Below are 21,559 nucleotides of genomic sequence, written 5' to 3' on the forward strand. Positions count from 1 at the left end.
CCTCATATCCGCGGATAAGCTTGACAGCGATCAGATTGGTTGTTGCTGTCTGTACTCGTAGACTGTTTATCGGACATAGCAGACAGCTTGTTCGTAAAGAGTTAGAAACATGTGCTGTTTAAATTTCCTTGTTGATTCCTTAGCACTGTCTGAAAATCCTGTTGCACATGGGAAAGATTTGCATCTCACTTGTATATTCTGAAACAAAACTGCAGATACACATGGAAATGGCGCTACTGCCTTCTCTGATGCTACTGCACTAGCACTGGGGATGGAATCAAACGCATGGCATGGATCCCAAATCAGGAGGACCAGGCATCAGCAGCAGCCAAATAATGTAAGCAACTATCTGTCACCGCCGCGCTCCCCTCCAAAGGCCGACAGGCTACCTGCCGTTAATCCTTTTCATCGGTGTCGTGATCCGCACAGGTGATGCCGCCATGTTTGCATCTGCACTGGCCATGGCCAGCAAGCACGAGCACCATCAAACTGGCTGGCCGGCCGTGGCTCACATGCTCATACACTGATACACCCATCAGCTGCTGGCCGCTAGCACCGGCCGGCCCAAGGCAATTTGCAAGCTCCACTCCGGTCAGATCTATATCTACTTGCAGATGAGGATCAGGTTTGCTTGTCAGTGGAGAGTAGTTTTCGTGCGCTTTCTCGGCTCAAGTCTTTATCTCTTTTTTTTTTTCTTTCCTCCTCTCAAGTGGATTACAAGTAGTGGCATGGTAAGCGATTCCTTTTGTGGGGGGACGCAAGAGCGCATCTCTCTGGGTGATGTTTGTGTGGCCAGGATCTGTTGGGAGATACCTGTGGGCACATCGGTGATCTGGACAGACTCTGAGGTGAAGTGGACTTGCATCTTTTAACCTGGGCTCTCTCTGTCCATGTTGGTACCCAAAGACTTTTCTCCTTCCATATAGAAGTACGGTTCTTGGGATGATACGTGTCTAGTTATAGTTTGTATGGATGGTGACCTACTTCTCTTTGTTAGAACGTGTGCTAATGTACTTGCCCCGAGTAGTTCACCTTACCTTTTGTAGCACAGACGTTTCTTTCGAAACATTTTGGAGCCTAGATGTTAATTATGCGTGATACTTAGTGTGGTGCAACGTTTTTTTTATCGTAGTATGGTGCAACGTTAAAGCAGACCTAAGCGTTAAAAACTTAAAAAACTACTGAAAACACGCTCGCAAGTCGCAAAGCATACGGTGTCAAAAAAAAAAGTCACAAGCATACGTAAGTATGGGCTTGTAATCTTCAACAAGGCTTGGTCCGTTTGAAGGCCCAGCCCCGTTTCGAGAAAAGAAAATAATGGGCCCAAAGTTCTGGGCCGTGGGCCTGCGTGCTCCAAGATAGCAAAACTGGGCCCAACAAGGCCGCCTCTCGGCTCCGGCGAACCACATCCTCGGAAACGAATCAGCTAACGGCTGAGCTTCTTGCCTGGCGTGGCGGTCGACAACGAACTCCGGCCTCATCTAGCTTGCCGTCTCTCTGCCTCGTCTCCAACGGGGAGGGAAAAAAAATCAGCGGGGATTCAGATGAGGCTCTATCTCCGGCAAGCGGCGGCCGCGGCCACGGCCACCAGCTCCCCCCTGGCGGCCACCATCCGCAAGGTAACCTCCCCGCCTCAAGCGTTCTCCCTCTTGGCTCCACTGACCTGCCCTTGATTTTCTCAATACAGAGTTCTCCAAGCTCCCTCACCCATGGCCGGCTCGGCTTCAGCCACGCCCACACGTCGCTGCAGACGACGCCGACGCCGACGCCGAACCACCGCGGAAACCGACCAGGTTCGCCACCGCTCTCCTGCAAAAATCATAGCCACAGCACGCGGCAAGTAGTCAAGAACGTATCAGGGAACGCAATGCGTCGTGCGTGATCAGGGTGGGCGGTGCGCGTGCTTCCCCTGACGGAGGAGAACGTGGAGAGGGTGCTGGACGAGGTGCGGCCGAGCCTGATGGCGGACGGCGGCAACGTGGCGCTGCACGAGATCGACGGCCTCGTCGTCGTGCTCAAGCTGCAGGGCGCCTGCGGCTCCTGCCCCAGCTCCACCATGACGCTCAAGATGGGCATCGAGACGCGCCTCCGCGACAAGATCCCCGACATCCTCGAGGTCGAGCAGATCGTCGACACCGAGACCGGCCTCGAGCTCACCACTGACAACGTCGAGAAGGTCAGTCCCAGTCCTCACTCCTCAGATGCTATGCTCGACTCTGATCATTTCGTGAACCTGCAAATACAAGTGTGCTCTGCTCTGCCTCTGCTGCAGATTATCGTGATCAAACTGTAGTTCTGAGGATTGCTTGATGCTTTGCAGGTACTTGATGAGATCAGGCCATACCTCTCCGGCACCGGAGGTGGAAGCCTCGAGCTGGTCCAGATCGATGGATATGTCGTCAAGATTCGAATCGGTGGACCTGCAGCTGGTGTAATGACAGTTCGTGTAGCTGTGACACAAAAACTGAGGGAAAAGATACCTTCAATCATGGCTGTTCAGCTCATAGAGTAGAAAGCATAAGTTCATCTGTGCATCAATCAACAGAACGAAATGTGGTTTTCTGCTGAATGTTGGATGTCGGTCTTATACTTTTGAGTCATTAGTCTTTATACACTGAAATACAGAACCCATAGCCAAAGGTAAACTCGCAATGGCTAAAACGATTGACATGTACCAAGAAACCTTTGACTTAAAAGGAATATCACTGATTTGGACAATACAATGCTTGCAGCCTTTTTTTAACGAGATTATTCGATACAGCCTCCCAATGTATAATTTCAATGAATAATGGTCAAATCTTACATTGTGAAATGTCAATGTATCGGTTTCAAATTTCGAGCACCTTTCCTTGACAAAGACAAAGCTTTCTCACAAACTGAAAACAGCAGCTCCTGCAGTTGAACCTGCAACCCCACTAAATCCTTTGATATAAACAGTTTCAAGGTTAGCCTCCATACCTGTTCCTCTCAAATTGACAGCTTCAGGCAATCAGGCTATCTATTCATTCCCTGTTTCCCACAGTTCTATAAAGCTTGGCCTAAAAAGAAATCACAAGAGTGCTCAAACAGACGCTACAGTTTGATGCCTCTCCAATTTGATCGCCTTCATCATTTGACAGGTCTCCTCAACCTTCCCAGGTTCCCACATCCACCTTGGAAACCCTTCAAAACCCTAAATTCTCATCTCTGTAAATGATTGAGTTCTTTTATGCTTTAATTCAGAGACCAGAAGATTCAGATTTCTGGTGACTTTTTTGTTCGATCCTACAGTTCTAGCTTCTGAATACTACATAACTTGTTATGTACACGAATTCCTTGCCTCGGCAAAACAGAATTTAGTCCAACAAAAAAGGAACTCACAAGCCAAGTCTGAAAGATAATCAAACAAAACCTCCAAGTTACAACTGTTGAATTAAATATATAATCATTACATTTTGCACTGGATCATATCAATGCATAAGATTCATATTTCAAGTTCTCTTTTTTATCATTTTCTTGGTAAAGGCCAAGTATTTTTTTTCACGAAACTCTGAAACTTCAAACTTCAGCTTCTAGAGCTGAAAATTCTTCCACAAGAATCTCTTAGCTGGGTCTGCAACTCTTTAACAATTGGAAGCTTTTCTATATCTGTTAGCCTAGTGCTCTCAAATTGCCAGCTTCAGGATATCGATCTTTTCACTCCTACTATCCACAGATGTAGAAAGCTTGGTCACTGCAACATTTCACCCTTGCCACTACAGGCCATCAAACAATGGTGGTAATGATTCCATGATTTCCTCGAGGAAAAACAACTACAAAGGTGCTTATGCTCACACAGCCTCTTGTTCAATCTGATGCCCCTCCAGCTGGGAAACCTTCATCATTTGCCTAATCTCCTCAACCTTCCCGTATTCCTGTGTACGCTTCAAAAACCCTTCCAAAACCCTAAATGCTCGCTCTGTAGGTGCCATCCCCATCTCGATGATCTCCCTGAAACACCTGTATGCCTCAGAAACCACACCTCTACAGCATAAACCGGTAACCAGAATATCCAATGCATGCCGGTGAGGCACACATCCCTTTCCCATCAGATAATCCCACAGTTCCAGCCCAAGGTCAGGCCGGCCATTCTCGCAGAAGACCTTCATGAGCAACATAGTTGTCCTGGTCCTTGGCATAAACCCTGAACCAACCATCTTGCTGTACACCTTCCAGATCCCCTCCAAGTCACCAACTCTCTGAAACCCACAAAACATTGTATTGTAGCTAACATCATCCGGACCTATCCCCTTCCTCTCCATCTTGTCCATCACCGCCATCGCAGACTTCAAATCCCTAGCCCTCACATACGCGCCCATTAATGCATTGTGAGCACCACGGTCTGGAGTCACACCCCATTTCTCCATTTCATCAAACAGGAGGCGTGCCCGCGTTGCGTCCCTCACAATCCCAGCTCCATATATTAATGTGGTGAACACCTGCAGGGTCGGCTTGCAGTTCTCCCTCTTGCGCATTTCATCAAGCAGCTCGACGGCGTCCACAAACCTACCTTTCTTGCAGTAGGCGTCCATCCTCACACAGTACGACACGGAGTCCGGGACGAAGCCGCGCAGCACGGCGTCATGGTAGAAGAGGTCCAGCGCCTGGGCGTGGCCGGCCTCCTTGAACCCTAGCAGCAGCGTGTTGAAGGTGCGCGTGTCGGGCGGGTACGCGTCGCAGTAGCGGTGGAAGAGCGCGCGCGCCTCGGCGACGCGGCCGCGGGCGCAGAAGGCGCGGAGCAGGGCGTTGAGCTCGGCGGCGCCGAAGGCCCGGCCCGCGCGCGCCCAGACGCGGGCGGCTGAGTCGAAGCAGGTGACGGCGGCGTCGAAGGACGCGCCGGGCGCCGACGCGGAGAGTGCGGTGGAGAGCAGGACGGCGAGCGCGGGCGCGGAGAGGAGGTGCGGGTGCGTGGACGGGAGGGACTCGAGCAGCGGGGACGAGAGGTGGGCGTGGCGGCGGGAGCGCGCGAGGAGGCGGAGCAGGACGGGGAGGGAGCTCCCCGGAACAGGGAAGTGCGGGAGCGCGAGGAGGCTCCGGTAGAGGGACAGCGCGGGGAGCGGCGGCGAGTGCGAGAGGAGGAGGTGGGAGAGGAGCGGCGTGAGGAGGGCGGGGCAGGCCGGGAGGAGCTCGAGGAGGAGCGGCGGGGTGGCCGGCGCGTGGGAGAGGAGGAGGCGCGCGAGGTGGGGGACGGTCGGGGCAAGGAGCGGCGCGGCGGCGCGGCGAGGCGGCGGGAGGAGGCGGAGGGGCATGGGGGGCGTGGCGCCGCCGCCGCCGGTGCGGAGAGGGACGAGACGGGAGGTGAGTGGGCCGTTTTCTTTTTCAGTTTGAGTTGGGTGGGCTGGCTGGCTGATAACGTTGAGATTGTGGGACCCATCTGTCTGCCACTGCCCAGTGGTAAACTTCCAAATATTTTAGCATTTTTTATGAGAATATGTCAGCATTTCGAAACGTCACCGTGCTCAGTCTCTAAGATCTAGTTTGAGGTCTTATTATTACTCTGTTTTTAAATATTTTTTAAAAAGTATTTTTTCTCTTTTCTTATTGTATATGGGTTTCCATGTTTTTATTTGCAAATGGGAGCCGATGATCATGCGGCCAACCGGCCAGGCCTCGAGTGAAAAACAAAGTAGAGAAACTGACGCTTGTCAAAACTTTGTGCGGGACAAAAGTTTTGAAATGCCGCCAAACTTTGTGCGGGACGAAGTATAAATTGTAAACAAGCCATAACAAATCCAAATTTAAATGAGATAAATTTGTTTTGCTGTGGTACATTCACTTGTGACTTTGTGAACCTCTGTTCGCCTAAACGGCCGTTTAATCCGTTTAAACAGCGTTTAAACGATAAACAGAGGTCACCTATGTCGTTTAGGCCCTAAATGGTGAATTAAACGGTTGGACCGTTTAAACCCGTTTAAACCGTTAAAATCCGTCTAAATCGTCTAAACATAGTCGAGTTAATCATGATTAAATAAGCTAAATGATCACTTAATTCATAATTTAGTCAATAGGAGAATTACAACTACCATAATTAATGCCGAACTAAGTATCATCGTAAGTATATGAAATATTGTGGGATTTAAATTTCTTCCAAAAAAATTATTTAGGAGAATAGTTACTTTTTACATGTGCAAATATATAGATTTTCTAGTATATTTGACATTTACATACGTAAATATGCATATTTTAACGTTAATATGTCAAACCGTTTAGACCGTTTAACTCCATTTAAACACCGTTTAAACGATCTAAACACTAAACAAAGGGTGACCGACTGTTTACCGTTTAATGTTTAGAAAAACATTGTTCTGAACGTTTAAGACCGGATAATTTCCTTAATCTAAAAAAAATCAAATTTAAGTGCAACCCGTGGAAAGCGTGGAGACTGGAGAATCACGCCAGTTGCTCCGCCTCCGCTCTCTACAGACAAGTATGAATACAAAGAGTTGAAGTATCATGATCCATGATGACAAGACACAAGCTTCCTCACAATCTGCCATTAACATTTTACCTGACCATGATGAATCGACAAAAACATTCACCAAATCGTTCAAACCTGCAAACTTGAATACTTGTATTTCCCTCTAGTGTTTCCAGTTTTCCCCAGCATATTTCCTCCAGACAAGATGGATAAATTTAGATTTTAATTTTTAAGAAAATACCTGCGCACCCATCTCACTTAACAGAAATCGAATTTAATATCTACCGTTCCGGTATGGAACTGGAATGCTCGATTGCTTTTGCTACTTGCTGATATTGTTCAGTTCATGGAAGTTATAAAGGCAATATTCAATAGCTAAAGTTTAATGCAAAATAAAAGGATAAACTGAGGGCAACTGAAATAAAAAAAAGAAGAAGAAAAGATTAGTTCATCAAGAATGTACAGTCATTGAGAATCTGGGTTTAACAAAGAAAATAAACATTGCAAGGCTTACATCTACAGCATGAAATGTTATTTTTGTCTTCTGGTTGATCAAAAACATAACCAAACTCACTCAATGGCAGTGTGGCCCTGATGTGCCCGCAAATGAATAGATCAGGATGATGCTGAGAAATAGGAGTGAGCCCCCAAACCACTTATTAGTAGTATTTACACAGCTAAATCAAAGTAATAGAAATAGTTATTGTACATAGCTATGTAATTTTTTTTCTAAGAGCATTGTTATGCAGTTGCACTCTTTACATTGCTCAAACACACAATCATCTTACCTTTCATACCTGAACCAGAAAAAGTGCAGGACCACGAAACAGATTAATCTATAGCTGCAGAGACATGGTTTTCTGATTTGCAACAAGAAGAAATCAGCCAGATTCTATGAAGTAAATTAATCTGCTCAAAATCTCATCTATCAAAAAGTTCATAAATTTGCAGTACAATGGCATGAGAATTATATTCTATGGTTATTCTGCATTCACAGCTTCCTGACTATTACCAACTGAATTACAGAATTTGCTTTTCTTTTGTAACCATTTGTAACCCAACATAGTATCAAAAACTTTATTGTATTCTTGGATGAATCCTGACGAGTGGAGATTATTTAAAAGTACCACGCACTGATCCTCAGAAGGACAAATACCCATCTCTTCCATTTCTTTTAGCAAATTAAAAGCTTCAGTCAGTTTGCTCTTCCTGCAAAGGCCATCCAATAAAGCAAGATAAGATGTGCAGCCCATAAGAGCACCTTTTGCCACAAGAGCATCATGTAGCATCAAAGCCTTATCTAAATCTCCTTTACAATGAGACTGGATCATGTTATTTATCACATCTAGAGAAACTAGTCCTTGATTGATCATGTCTGTAAACAATGAGGACAAGTGATCTGTTTCACGTTGTGAAGCTTTCTTCTGTTGCAGCTCAACAAATACTGTGTGTGCTTCACTGAGTTTCCCAGCCTCATCAAGTCCTTTTACAATATTTTCAATAGTCAGCACGTTAGGCATTATATCTTTGTCCATCATCACGTGGAGAAACTCCACAGTTTCTTTCAATTTTCCACGTTTGCAGAATCCATTGACCAAGCTGTTGAAAGAAGAAATGCTCGCATATCCCCTAAGAACCATTTCTTCAGTTATAAACAGAGCCTGCTGAAGGTCCCCGGAATTTGAGCAGCCAGAGGTAAGCACACTATAGACAAAAGCATCTGGGGTTACCCCACTTTCTAGCATTTCCTTATAAAGACCAATAGCATCATGGATCTCACCAGCTTTGCAGTATCCATCTATCAAACTTGTATATGTCACACAGTTTGGCAGTAATCCCTTAATCAACATGCTATTGAAGACAGTACGAGCATGAGAAATATTATCCGACTTGCAAAGTCCATCGATTAGGGCATTATAACACACGATACCAGGCTCCAGTCCCTTTTTAACCATCTCATCAAGAAGGCCAACAGCTTTCTCCATGTCAGCTGTCTTGCAAAGTCCAGATATCAATGAACTGTATATATGCAAATCAGGAGCTAACCCATTCTTCTCCATCACTGAGATAACTCTAAACGCTGCTTGCATCTGTCCAGACCTGGACAGATTGTGAATCACAATTCCATATAAACGGTTGTCCGGAATGACTCCCCTGTCTAACATGGATTGAAGAATAGAGGAAACCTTTTCAAGATTATCTGACTTAAAGTAAGCTTCTAGGAGATGAGCATAGATAAAGTCCTTGGGTTTTAGTCTATTAAGCATCTGATGGAGTAACTGTTCAGCCTTTTCTAGATTCCCAGTCATACCATAGCCATGAATCAGACCACCATACGTGAACTCATTAGGGTGCAATCCTTGCTTCAGCATCTGATCATAGTACTCTATGGCTTCCTCCATCTTTCCCACCTTAGACAGTCCAATTATAAGAGCATTGTAGCAGTACAGATCAGGCACACTTGAACTGGTCATCTTTTTGAAAGTTTCACGAGCCAATGAGAATTTGTCTTCCCTGCAATACCCTGAGATAAGAGGCGCATAAACAAATGAATTGGGCTTTATACCTTCTGCAATCATTTGCTCAAGGAGACCACCTGCTGTTTCCGATTCACCAATTTGGCATAGTCCACTAATCATTATGCTGTAAGTGTATACGTTAGGTGAAATACCATCTTTTCTCATTTTATTAAACAGCCAAGAAGCTTCTTCTTTGTTATGCTGTCGGAGATGCCCTTCAATGAGATGGTTAAAAGCGACAGTGTCAGCGATATGACCAATTTTGACCATTTCCTTCAAAAATTCGGCAGCCCTGCCCATCTGCCCCAATTGACATAGACCCCGGATGAGATTGTCATAGATAATCTTGTTCGGCTGCACACCAGCAGCAGACATCTCCTTGATTATCTTAAACGCCTCATCCACATTGCCCTCCCTCATGAACCCACCAACCAGAGTTGCATAAACAACAAGGTTAGGCATTAACCCAGCACAAGACATCTCATCCAGCAAGCATTTTGCCTGACTCGGCCTGCCATGCTTGCACAGACCATCAATGATTGCACCATAAGTAAATCCATCTGGAACCAGCCCATAAATCTCCATCTCCTTCTTGAACCGAAACGCCTCTTCAACAGCTCCGGCTCTGCAAAGACCACGAATCAATACGTTGTAGGTCACTTTGTTCAGGCTGCATCCCGTCTCACGCATTTCCTCAAGCACCTTCTTGGCAGCATCTAAGTCCCGGACCTTGCAATACGCCTCGATCAATATCGAGTACGTGTACACGTCCGGCGAAATCCCGGCGCCCTCCATGAAGCCGCGCACCTTCCAGAGCAGATCCATGGCGTCCGCGCGCAGCAGGTCCTTGAGCAGCGCGTTGCAGCACCGAAGGCTGGGCGCCAAGCCGAGATCCTTCATCAGCAGGACAACCTCGGCGCCGTCCTGGACCCTCCCGGTCTTCTTGTAGGTATCGACGAGCACGTCGAGGACGGCCGGCCGGCGGTCGTGGCCGGAGCCTGAAAGCGCGCGGTGGACGGAGCCGAGGACGAGGGGAGGGGTGGGGTAGGCGCGGATCATCTGGTCGAGGAGCCCGTTGGCCAGGGGGAAGAGGCCGGCGGCGCAGAGGTAAACGGCGAGGTGGGCAAAGGCGTCGGGGGCGGGGGCGGGCGCCGAGGGCCCGAGGCGAGGGCGGGACCAGTAGAGGAAATCGAGCAGGAGCTTGGGGTGGAGGCGCGAGGAGGAGCTGCGCCGGAGGAGGGAGGACACGGCAGCGGGGGAGAGGCGGGAGGGGAGGTCGGAGGCGGCGATGGCGAGCTTCCAGTCGCCGGAGCAGCGGAAGAGGAGGGTGGCCACCTCGTCGGCCACACCGTCCGGGTCGGGGGCAGAGGACGAAGAGGCATCGGTGGTGATGGGGGTGGTCGTGAAGAGCGCGGGGGGCGGTCGGATCGGGCGGAGGAGCGAGGCGCCGGCGGCTGGACGCCGCGCGCGCGCGCGGAGGAGCATCGTGGGGGATGGGCGGATGGCTGCGGTCTGCGGAGGCGGAAGAGACGGTGGTTCTTCACCGATTTTTAGGGCTCCGTTGGAACGAAGATTCTCAAAACATAGGAATAGGAAAAATGTAGGATTGGCGTGTCATACCATCTCAAATTCTTTAAAAGAAGAAAGTTGACCCTGGAATGAGGCCAAAATCGGACGTCCGTTAGGCCACGTAATCCGAATTTGCAGATCGTCCGATCACAACTTACTATTTTCTCGATCGTTGATCTCAGGCTTGCGTCGCATGTGTTTCCAGACTCTTCGCTTCGCGGCTTCGCGCGACTTCCCGTCCCAGCAGCGCCTCCCGCGTCATCCGCTTCCAGCGACAGAAAGGCCCGATTCGCCGTACCGGTCCAGCTAAACTTGCTAATGGGCCAAAATCTGAACCATACTCACACCAAACTATTCCATCAAAGACCAGCGATTCGATCCAACCCACACTGCTGATCCAACTCATAAATTTTTCAAAGCCCAAACTAAACCAGACTATTCTTCTCCAAACGGTCCAAACCGATTCGTCACAACATGCTCAGCACGAGCTCGGCAAAATGCTAACTCCCTGTGCATTTTGTTTTTCTTTTGCTGCAATCTAAAGCCCAACAAGACTGGGTAGTGGCTATAATAAAGATTATAAAGATTAAAGAGGCTGTCGAGTGCACACTGATGCCGGTTTACGGCGCACTACTCCGTATCTTTACTACCATGCACTAGTAAGTGCAGAGATCAACCGTGTTCATATAAACCGCAAATTATTAGCATTTGTAGATAGGATGGCATTTCAAATCGGCACCTCATTGATATTACTGACTGTAAATTAATCTGTCCACAAACCATCATAATGTTTGTTGCATACTTGCATATATATCTTTTATATCTAATATTCCGACTCGCACAATCTAGATTCACAAAATCATGATTGATCTGGAGAAGGAAATATATTAAAGCATATATACAAAAAAAAAAAGAAGTACTCCCTCCGTTTTATAATGCAAATCATTTTAGCAAATCTAGATACATAGATTTTGTCATGCACCTAAATAATTATCGTGTCTAAATATACATAGCAAAAATTATGTATCTAGATTTGCAAAAACAACCTACAATTTGGAAAGGAGGGAGTAATAGTTTTGCAGCTTCTCATTTCAGTATTTTGTGTATGCTAGTATGTTACAATTATCTAAAACAAATTTGAGTATGTAATCCATACAAAAGGGTTCAAACGCCATTCCAAAACAAATTAACAAAATAGAACGATGTGGTGCCGGAAATCTCTAGCATTGTATCAAAGATCATAATCCTTTTTAGAAATATTATAATCATTATTAGAAATAATATGATGCAACTACAATTAGGCATGCACGTGAAGAGTTGCATAACACATGGTAAATAAATAAAGCAGATTGCACGCAGAGCGTATGGCTGGTACCCACACTCAGAGGAATCTACATTTACTAAGACAAATAAAAGTGTGTATTTTGCTATTTTTTTTACAACTGCAAATCTGATGTTGGCAAGCGAATGGTATATGTGCAGGAGTCCAATATTAGTTGCAAATGAATAGAATATGTAAACAAAAAAAATTAAGTCTACAAATACTTCGTGAAAGGGCATATGGCCTAGTGGTTACAAGTATCTCGATAGCACCTAAGTTACTGGGTTCGACTTGGTCTAAAAAAATTATTAGGTTCGACTCCCCGTGGGAGCGAATATTCTAGGATTTAATGCCATGTGCTTTCAGATCACCCTGGGCATTCGGTAAATACCGAACCGATCGGTTCGGTTCTTCGGTACCATTGCAAATTCGGTTCCTCAAAAATTGGTACCGATCGGATTCTAAAAAAACTTGGTACCGAGAAAATTTGGTATTGGTAAATTCGGTTCAGTTTCGGTATTTACTGAACAGTACCGAACTGATCACAGAGAGGATATAATAGTAGGTTCAAAGACTAATTTTAACATCATTTCATAGATAATAATAGTGCAAAATATAAATACATAGAAAAGTCCACATGACTATAAGTGTGAGTGCCAAAATACGTAATATAGTAGTCTACAATAGTACAATCACTAATATAACAACACTCAAACTTATCACATTTCATGTAAGTTCGGTAAATTAAGTAAACTCGGTTCGGTTTTGGTATTTACCTCGGTAATTCGGTTCCTGAAAACTCGGAACCGAAATGGGAACCGAATATTTCGGTTTCGGTAATTTCGGTTCCGTATTCGGTTCTCGGTATTTTGTGCCCAGGGTTACTTTCAGAGATGGGTGATGTTCCCATCAACAGCGAGGCATCTGTAGTGACTTCGTCGATCCTAAAAATTTATAATCTTTAAAAGAAAAAAGTCTACAATTACTTCAATTTATAATATGGAATTATCCAAAAATACTAAGAAGAAAGGGAGCGTATCAGTTGCAAACCAACCTCTCCGTACAAACCATGAAAACTCCAATCTGAGTCATTGGATCAACATCCAAGGGTTATGGAGGATTAGGTAATTTTACAATCTGGACCCGCCCTTGGATTGGGTAATCACACTTTGCAAATCCCTTCTCCCACCTCTCTGCGCCCCTTCCCTTAGATGTTGATCTGATGGCTTAGATTGAAGTTTTCATAATTTACACAGAAAAATTAGTTTGCAACTGATATGTTTAGGGTTTAGGCTAAACCCTAAACACTAAACCCTAAATCATAAATATGTTCTAAAAAGAAAACTACCCTCACTGGCCAAGCACGGCAAAGCCGCGCACAGTTTCTAGTCTTTTATGGAACGCAAAACATAGGAAAATTGTTAAAGTGGCCATTTGGATGGAACACAAAGGAATTGTTCTGTGGCTATGCCTATTCGCTTTTGCGAATTGCTTCGGCTCTCTCAACTAGCGCGGCAGAAGTGCTCCAGCAAAGAGCGTGTTTGGTGCAGCTTTTATAGGAGCTGCCGGTGGAGTCGCTCTGGGAGCCCTCCCAAACGAGCCTGTAATACAACACACCAGCATAATGCAATAACAGATTAACCAATCTCATCTCTAATAGTAATGAGCAAAGTCCAGCTCTCTCTCCTACCTAAATGATCAGGAAATTTGATGGCATTTCATAAGAGTGAGAACAGAGAGGAGGTTAAAAGGAGAAAGTTTAGAAGGAGCCATGACAAGTTGCCGAGATTTTTTTTCTATGAGAAAGCAAGACATTACCTGGTGCGATACTGTGATACATGGTAAATTTAGACTAAGTGGCAAAGTAAGATGACATCTGGTGAAGAGACGTTTTATTAGTCTCTAACTATTATCTTTTTAACATAACCATTTTAGTTATGCACTTTATAGGTAATTAGAAGTTAGTGGCTAGAATGACCTGTTGCATAGGTGGCAACGCAGTGGAAGTGCTCTAAGCTCACTCGCGGTTTGGGCTGCCCTCCATGCTCTTGAAGTCAAGGATTCGAATCCAGTGTTAGCGCCGTGTTTAGTTGCAAAAATTTTAGGGTGTAAAACACTATAGTACTTTCGTTTGTATTTGGTAATTATTGTCCCGTCATAGATTAATTAGGCTCATTAGATTCCTCTCGTGATTTACAAGCAAACTATGCAATTAGTTTTTTATTTCGTGTAGATTTAATATTTCATGCATGGGTTGAAAAATTCGATGTGACGGAGAATCTTGTAAAGTTTTGGAATTTTGGATGCAACTAAACAGGGCCTAGATTCAGCACCACATCAGAAAATTGATGGTAGAGAGGGTAGTGTATAAGGTGGGACAACACTCACCCATCAAGCTAGTCTTTTGGTTTAAATTAGATCTAAGATTTTGGTTGGCTGGGCTCCGGTGAATCCAGGCTTGATAGGGTGCCGGCTCATGGGTATAGCAGGTCAGGTCAGGTCAGATTGCACTGCAAACTCCAATATCCAGGACTTTGTTGTTGATACTATACAATTAGTACCTTTGCTTTAATTTAACAAAATTTTAAGTGCAGTTTCCTCCCGCCTCGCCAACTTGTCAAGTTCCATTCCTGGAAATTAACAAGAAAAAGATTCGCCATATTCAACACGAGGATTGAGGATGAAATTCGTTACATACTCCTACACCCTAGCCAGCATCGATGATCTATCAGTAGTCGTCGTAATCGTCATCGTTCCTGTTGAGAAACCGCCTGACGGCTCCGACGACAAAGCCCAACACCAAGAAGAGGACGAGCGTGTCGAAGCCGCCGCCGACCCCGACGGCGACGCTCGGGCCGGGCGCGAAGAAGGTGAACGGCGACCACCCGTAGCCGCCGAAGAACGGGCTCCCGTAGCCGTACCCGCCCAGAGGCGGCGCCACCGGCGGGTTGATGTAGATGTTCGTCCTGCGGATGCACCGGACGGCAGAACATTTTGCGTTAGCAGACGCAGAAAGCATGTCACAGCTGATTCAGTTGCCTATCGTATTAAGGTAGATTCTTGCTAATGATTGATAGAGGAACTGAACGATCAAGGTTGCACGAGAAGGAGGATCAAAAGATGTTAGCTATACAAGAATTCAGAGATTCAGAGCCTGTAATCAGAGGCAAGAACACATCTTCTAGTCTGAACTCTGAATTGAACGCGGCTAGAACTGAACTTGGTGTACGATGTAGTAAAAGATCTAGCAGACAGATTGCTTTATTTTATTACTGATTCAAAGAGTCTGCACAAGGCGCTAACCGCTAAAGGTTACCTGGAGTTGTTTATCCGAGGGCCGGACGACCGTGGCGCGGACCGGAACGCCTGCCCGCCGACCCTGCCGCCGGACTTGGCCGCCATGGCGCCGTCGATGGGCCCGAGCGCCAGCACGCCGGCGGCCAGCGCGACCATCGCCAGCTTCCCGAGCTTCACCCCAAGACCATCGTCCCCTCCCGACGTGACTTTGTCCTTCTCATCGCCGGCCGCCTTGCACGAGATCCTCGACGGCCTCCTCGCGAGCCTGGGCAGCGTCGCCGTGCACACCGGTCTACCAGTGAGGAAGCACTGGAGAGGCGTGGGTGCCAGAGCCATGGCCGTACTCGATCGGTCTTCTCAGTTCGCTCGCTCGCTCTGCGCGTTTCTTCCTTTGCTGAACTTGAACACCAGTTTGCTTCTTGATTTGCTGCGGTTGCTGAGTAGGAAGAAGAGGCGATGGTGGTAGGACAGGAGGGCTTATCTTGAGATGGCAAAGCGGCCACTTGGACGAATTGGAGTGGATGGTGAAAGCTTCTGGACGGGGGAGAGATCTTTTGAGCGCTGGTTTGTTCTCTAGCTCAAGTTGCTCTGAACATGTTGCTTGGCGCACCTGCAACCGGTTCTTTTATCTTTTTTTTTTTCATTTGCATTTTGGTCAGACCAAAGGATTTCTGAATTCTACTGTGCCGGGTAGTGTGAATATGAATCGATCTCAAAACCGATTTGGAATTCAAATAGACTTTTTCATTTTCACTTTCAACATTCATACTTGGCACTCAGTGCAAATGCAGACCACACGTTTGTGAGGACTGTAGAGTTTAATTTACACTGAAATTTATCGAGACTGAGAGGATACTTTAACAAGAAGCGCACAACTTGCTTAGTCTGCTGGTTTTGGCAAATTACATGGGAGCGTAATAATTCCAGTCACAACATATACCCCAACCCGCCACCACGGCCATCACAATCAGGGACGAAGCCAGCAGGGGGGCAACCCGAGCTCGAGCCCCCCCCCCCCCCCCACTGATGGTGAGTCCATCCCCCCTACTGATGGTGAGTCCATGGGGCCCTTCCTGAGCCCCACCTAAAAATTTTAACCATTATTGGCTTGAGAAGAAGGTGCTCTACGTCTAAGATGTGTTTAGCCCCGCCTAATATTTTTCCTGTCTTCGTTGCTGATCACAATGTATCACTCCACATTTGAAAAGAACTAGAAAACCCTGGGCTTTGGCTGTGATGGTGCGTCCGGGTCTGGTTGCGGCTCATATAAGTAGGGGTACCCCTGCATTGGCGTGGCTGGACCACCACCAGCGGCGCGGCTGGGACATTAGCGCCACGACGACGAAACCTGATCAGCCCCACCGCGACCAGCATGGGGACCCGCTCAGCACGTAGCCGAGAGATATGAGACCTAAATCTCTCAGCCCAGAGCTCTCATGCACCACAGTGTGGATGGTGACGGGGCAGTCTGACCAAGGCCCCGTCGAGGCCGCCTTGGTTGAGCGCCGCCATCGTCGGTCGAAGCTACCTGCTACTACTCTACCCTTTGGCCATTTGATCTCGAAGTCCTCATATAACACTTCTTCCAGTCGCAGTGGCTGTAGCGATGCATCGCGGAGCCAGGGGTGCTGGGGGGCTCCTGCCCCCTACCTCCATGGATCCCCCTACCCCAACAATTTTCAACCATGAATCAAAAAGAGGAAAAAAGAAGAGGAGAAGAGGAAAACATATACCCCACCCCGCCACCACGGCCATCACAATGTATCACTCACATTTGAAAAGAACTAGAAAACCCTGGGCTACGGACCAAGCCCCGTGCTATGGCTGCGATGGTGCGTCCAAGTCCGGCTGCGGCTGATATACATAGGGCTACCCCTGCGTCGGCGCCAGCTAAACCACCACCAGCGGCGGTGCTGGAGCTACATTAGCACCACGACGACGAATCCTGATCGGCCCCACCGCGACCAGCACGGTGACCCTACCCAGCACATAGCCACCGATATCTCTCAGCCCAAAGCTCTCACGCACCACAGTGTGGCCGGTGAGCGCCGCCTTGGTTAAGCGCCGCCATCGTCGGTCGAAGCTGCTTGCTACAACTCTGCCCTCGCCGCGGAGCCAGGGGGTGATGGGGGGCTCCAGCCCCCCTACATGGAGCCCATCCCCCCCCCCCCCAACCCCCACTCACCCAAAGCTCTCCTAACAATTTTCAACCACGAATGAAGAGGAGAAAAAGAAAAGGAGAAGGAAAAGAGGAAAATGAGCATCTCCCTATATTCACATCCTAGATTCACCACTAAGTGCCTGTCGTAAGGCAGTAACATGCTACATGGTGAAGGTGCAAAGCAAGCGCATAGCAGTACGGTCCCACTCAGGTAGCAGCCATGGCAGAACTTATATAAACCCACGCGTGGGTGACTCCTTCACGGTGACTCCGCCTTCAACGAGAGATCAATTGGTTGGGGCTTGCTCCTTATGTTTCCATAAAAAAAATGAGACCAATCAGCAGATATGTACTCTCTCCATCCCAAAAAAATAAATCATTCTGGATTCAAAATTTATCCCAAAAAACTATGTTACTTTACCCTATATAGAAAGTGCAAGTGCATATAAGAATCAATTACTGCCAAATATGAGTAATAAATAGAGGCAAACATTATCATTTTAACTTTTTGGTAATCTGTTCTAAAATTTCTATAATGACTTATTTTGAGACGGAGGGGGTAACTGTGTATTTATAAAAAAAAAGAGAGATGTACCTGTGTAACAGCTCATCACGCTACGTGTATCTCCAGAAAATGGCAAGTTGTAGGGAATCGTCTAAACCTGCTATGAAAAAACACGACTCGTTTAATGGAAACTACATTCTGATAATGCATTCCACTTCACCACTATTATTCCACATCAACCCATGGATATGGATGACGAGCAGCAGCTGTTTCTGGCCGGTGATGAGCTCAGAGCCAAAGATAAATGCAAGCCACATTAGCATCTGCCCTGCCGGCATATCCTTTTAGGGCCTCAGGTGCCCTTTTATATCCTTTTAGATTCAAAGAGAAGGTGCGTGCTTATTATTGAAAGGATCGACACAAGGCCTAGAGGGGGTGGGTGAATAGACCTGTTCAAAAATTTCTTGAAAAACTTGGCAGTAAAAATGTCAGGCCCAGATGATCCGGCCTTACGTCGGATCTTCCGGACTTCCCAGGTCCGGATGATCCTACGTAACTTCGGATGATCCGGCAGGTGAAAAGAATCTTGTACGAGATTTAAAATCTACTTAGCTTTTGACGATTCCCTTTGAATACAAAGTTGACAAACGAAATAAACAAACCTGCAAATAAGTTCTATGCAAGAGATATGCTACTAAAAAGTAGTGTTGGGGATTGGACCTTCGTATTGACTCCCGGAGGCCGACCCACCCTCGGAGACGCTCCCTAACTCGTTTGCAGGGCTCTAACGAAGGAAGGCTAGCACACCCGAAGGGCGACCGTCGCTTGCGAGATCGCCCCACACCAGAGAGCCCACCTTCGGATGCGAAGGTGACAGTTGGTCACTCGGAAGCACAGGCTCGGAGATCCGGACCTTCGGGACCAAGGGGATCGCCTTCGGGAACGAAGATGACGACTGATCGCTCGAAGACGGAACCTTCAGGATCATGACTTCCGAAGGACCCCGAAGCCCGAAGGTTATCTAGCGCCGAGGACAAACCAGGCGGAGGACTCCGGGACCTTCGTTTTGTTACAGGCAAGCGTGTAAAACGTGAATACATGAGAAGGTCAGATTTGTGCACCTCCCACCTTGTAATTTTACCCCGAAACCGGCTGTATGTGAACTGTACATGAGTTGGAGAGGGACAATTTAGTGATATCTAGCCGAGGGCTAGGGGTATAAATAGCCCCTCCTTTCCACTATGTAAAGGGTTGAATTTTCTGGTTATTACTGGAGAATTAAGCGTCTACTTTCATAGCCATTTTCATACTGTTCATGCTCCCTGTTTGGGCATCTAAGAAGCAAAGATCCCAACAAGTAGATCAGATCAAAACGAGCTCAAGAACAATATGAAGAATACTATGAAGAACAAAAGTAAAGGAGACACAAGATTTATCCCGAAGAACAAAAGTAAAGGAGACACAAGATTTATCCCGAAGTTCACTCCACGAAGGAGCTACGTTCCGTTGAGGTGCTCACAAAGAGCAGGGTTTCCCTATAATCCTTTTTCCTCGCCCAATCAACCACGTAGTAGGATTGAGTCACTTACTATTGCTCTCACAAAGAGAGGGGGAAATACAAACTTCCGGAGGCTCAACCACAAAGGAATGGGAGCTCACCGGCACCTCTAACCGTCTAGGAGCAAAGCTCTAAGAGTAAAGAACGCGAATCGACGAATCAAGGTTGCTTCAAGTGCTTCTTGAGATGAACACGCGAAAGCTCGTGAGATGCTCACAAACCAACTCCCAAATCTCACTTCCTCTCAATCCCTAGGTGAATCCTTGCACGAATCTAGCTTTTGAATGGAGGAGAGTGAAGGAATGAGTACTTTTGGAACTGAGTTGGTCGGGAGAGAAGAGAGAGACAAAAGGAGGGGGTGAAGGGGTATTTATAGCCCCACCCCCAAAAGTGACCGTTGTGTGTGTTTTCTGTGAGGTCCGGATCATCCGGTGTAAGTTCGGATCATCCGGGAGGATAACAGAATAGGCTAAAACACACTCGAAAACTTCCAGGTCCGGATCATCCAGCCACACTCAAAATTCTCTTATTTTTAGGCAGAAAAGACGTCCAGAAAGTTCCAGGCCCGGATCATCCGGGGTAGGGTCGGATCATCCGGAGATGGATAGAGAATTTCGGGCTCAGGGGCCGGATCATCCGGCCATGGACAGTGAGGTTCGGCTGTGTGGGCCGAATCATCCTGCGTAGGGCCGGATGATCCGGCCAGTGCAGAAAATTTCTGCACGCAAGTGTATTTGAGTGTGAACCGTGTCTCTCAAGTGTAAAATTCATCTTAAATGAAGCACTTTAACGACCTAGATTAATCGAACACATCCCCCTTGGTAGTACGGTGGTCCTATACTCAATTTCAAACCGAAAATTAGAATTAAACTCCGATAGGATCCACCAAGTGTAGAATTTGAATTGGGGGCCTTCCTTTCATATTCTTCTTGATTATTTTCATTTATTCCTGCACATATCTTATTAAAAGCATCATATCCCGAATTGTGATTGTCAAGAATCACCAAAATCAATTTAGAGGCCTAGATGCACTTTCAATTCTTATGAGAAAAAGCACAAAGTAAAACCTAAGCTCACTAGATGCTCAAGGACAAGGATACTCAATCCAAATCCAAGAGCTCAACTTGCTTAGTTACACAATCTAAGCAAGAGTAACTAATTAAGCTACACAAGCTAACTAGTTATACTAGGATCTCTACTTCTAGCTACACAAGCAAGAAGATATATATGAATGTAAATACAAGGCTTGTGATTTGGAGAATGCAAACCACCGAGAAGAGTAGACAAAATTGACACGGTGATTTTTATCTCGAGGTTCACTTGGTTGCCACCAAGCTACTCCCTGTTGAGACAAGCTCCAAGGTTGCCGCCGATCCTCTTGCTAGTGGTGACTCTCAAGTCACACTCTCCAACGTGGAGTGCTCACACCGAGCTCTAGCACATGATCCGGCCGAACCACTTGTTACTCTTCATGTCTCGCTCAACTAAAGTTGCTTTTTCACGGCTCCCGCGGAGTGAGCACAATACCTCTCACAATCTCTTCTCCACAGCACCGCACAATCTTCTTGCGGGCTTCAACAGAGCCTCTTGCCACCAAGCTGTCTAGGAGGTAGCAACCTCCAAGAGTAACAAGCACACCGGCTTGCAACACGATCACCTAGTGCCACTTGATGCAATCTCTCAAAGCAATCACACTAGAATCGCTCTCTCACTCAATCGGATGATTACTATCAAGTTAGAGTGAGTAGAGGGCTTTCAAGGATTCTCACACATGGACACCAAGTCTCCAAGGTGCTCAGCAACCTCAAATGGCCGGCCACACCCTCTATTTATAGAAGGAGGCCCCAAACTAGCCGTTACACTCAAATCCTGTGAAAACAGAGTTTTAGCGGATTGTCCGCCTCACAAAGACCGGACCGTCCGACATTCAAAACCAACGGCTAGAACTGCAATGATTATATGTCAGAGTCGACCGTTAGAGCCCCGGGCGGACTGTCCGCACCCCTGGGGCGGACCGTCCGCGGTTCAAAACTTCGAACCAACCGATTTGCAAATGTCTCTGACTAAATCTGGAAGTGACCGGCGGACTGTCCGCTTCCTAGGGGCGGACCGTCCGCCGTTCAAAAAGTGTGAACACACAGAAACCGTAGTGTTTCTGTCCCAGAATTTTTAGTAGGGGGCGGACCGTCTGCC

At 46.9% G+C, this 21,559-nt stretch overlaps 4 protein-coding genes across 4 annotated transcripts; 1 reads left to right on the top strand and 3 right to left on the bottom strand.

Moving 5' to 3' along the window:
• The first annotated feature begins 1,438 nt into the window (after nt 1–1,438).
• Nucleotides 1,439–2,743, top strand: LOC120704333 (nifU-like protein 3, chloroplastic). The gene is made up of 4 exons (XM_039988689.1): nt 1,439–1,619; nt 1,688–1,793; nt 1,887–2,176; nt 2,321–2,743. Exons 1-4 carry the CDS (start codon nt 1,545–1,547, stop codon nt 2,510–2,512), a joined length of 663 nt encoding a protein of 220 aa, XP_039844623.1. The 5' UTR covers nt 1,439–1,544; the 3' UTR covers nt 2,513–2,743.
• Nucleotides 2,744–3,809: 1,066 nt separating this feature from the next.
• On the bottom strand, nt 3,810–6,689 carry LOC120702282 (pentatricopeptide repeat-containing protein At3g61360-like). The gene is made up of 2 exons (XM_039986001.1): nt 6,678–6,689; nt 3,810–5,144 (listed from the first exon to the last, which is right to left on the bottom strand). Exons 1-2 carry the CDS (start codon nt 6,687–6,689, stop codon nt 3,810–3,812), a joined length of 1,347 nt encoding a protein of 448 aa, XP_039841935.1.
• Nucleotides 6,690–7,076: 387 nt separating this feature from the next.
• Nucleotides 7,077–10,541, bottom strand: LOC120704335 (pentatricopeptide repeat-containing protein At1g63330-like). Its single transcript, XM_039988690.1, has one exon. The coding sequence runs from the start codon at nt 10,438–10,440 to the stop codon at nt 7,417–7,419; it is 3,024 nt and encodes a 1,007-aa protein (XP_039844624.1). The 5' UTR covers nt 10,441–10,541; the 3' UTR covers nt 7,077–7,416.
• A 3,815-nt stretch (nt 10,542–14,356) lies between these two features.
• On the bottom strand, nt 14,357–15,684 carry LOC120704337. The gene is made up of 2 exons (XM_039988691.1): nt 15,162–15,684; nt 14,357–14,811 (listed from the first exon to the last, which is right to left on the bottom strand). Exons 1-2 carry the CDS (start codon nt 15,476–15,478, stop codon nt 14,574–14,576), a joined length of 555 nt encoding a protein of 184 aa, XP_039844625.1. The 5' UTR covers nt 15,479–15,684; the 3' UTR covers nt 14,357–14,573.
• Nucleotides 15,685–21,559: the final 5,875 nt, after the last annotated feature.

Source organism: Panicum virgatum, chromosome 4K (genome assembly GCF_016808335.1).
Source record: "Panicum virgatum strain AP13 chromosome 4K, P.virgatum_v5, whole genome shotgun sequence".
Classification (NCBI taxonomy): Eukaryota; Viridiplantae; Streptophyta; class Magnoliopsida; order Poales; family Poaceae; genus Panicum; species Panicum virgatum.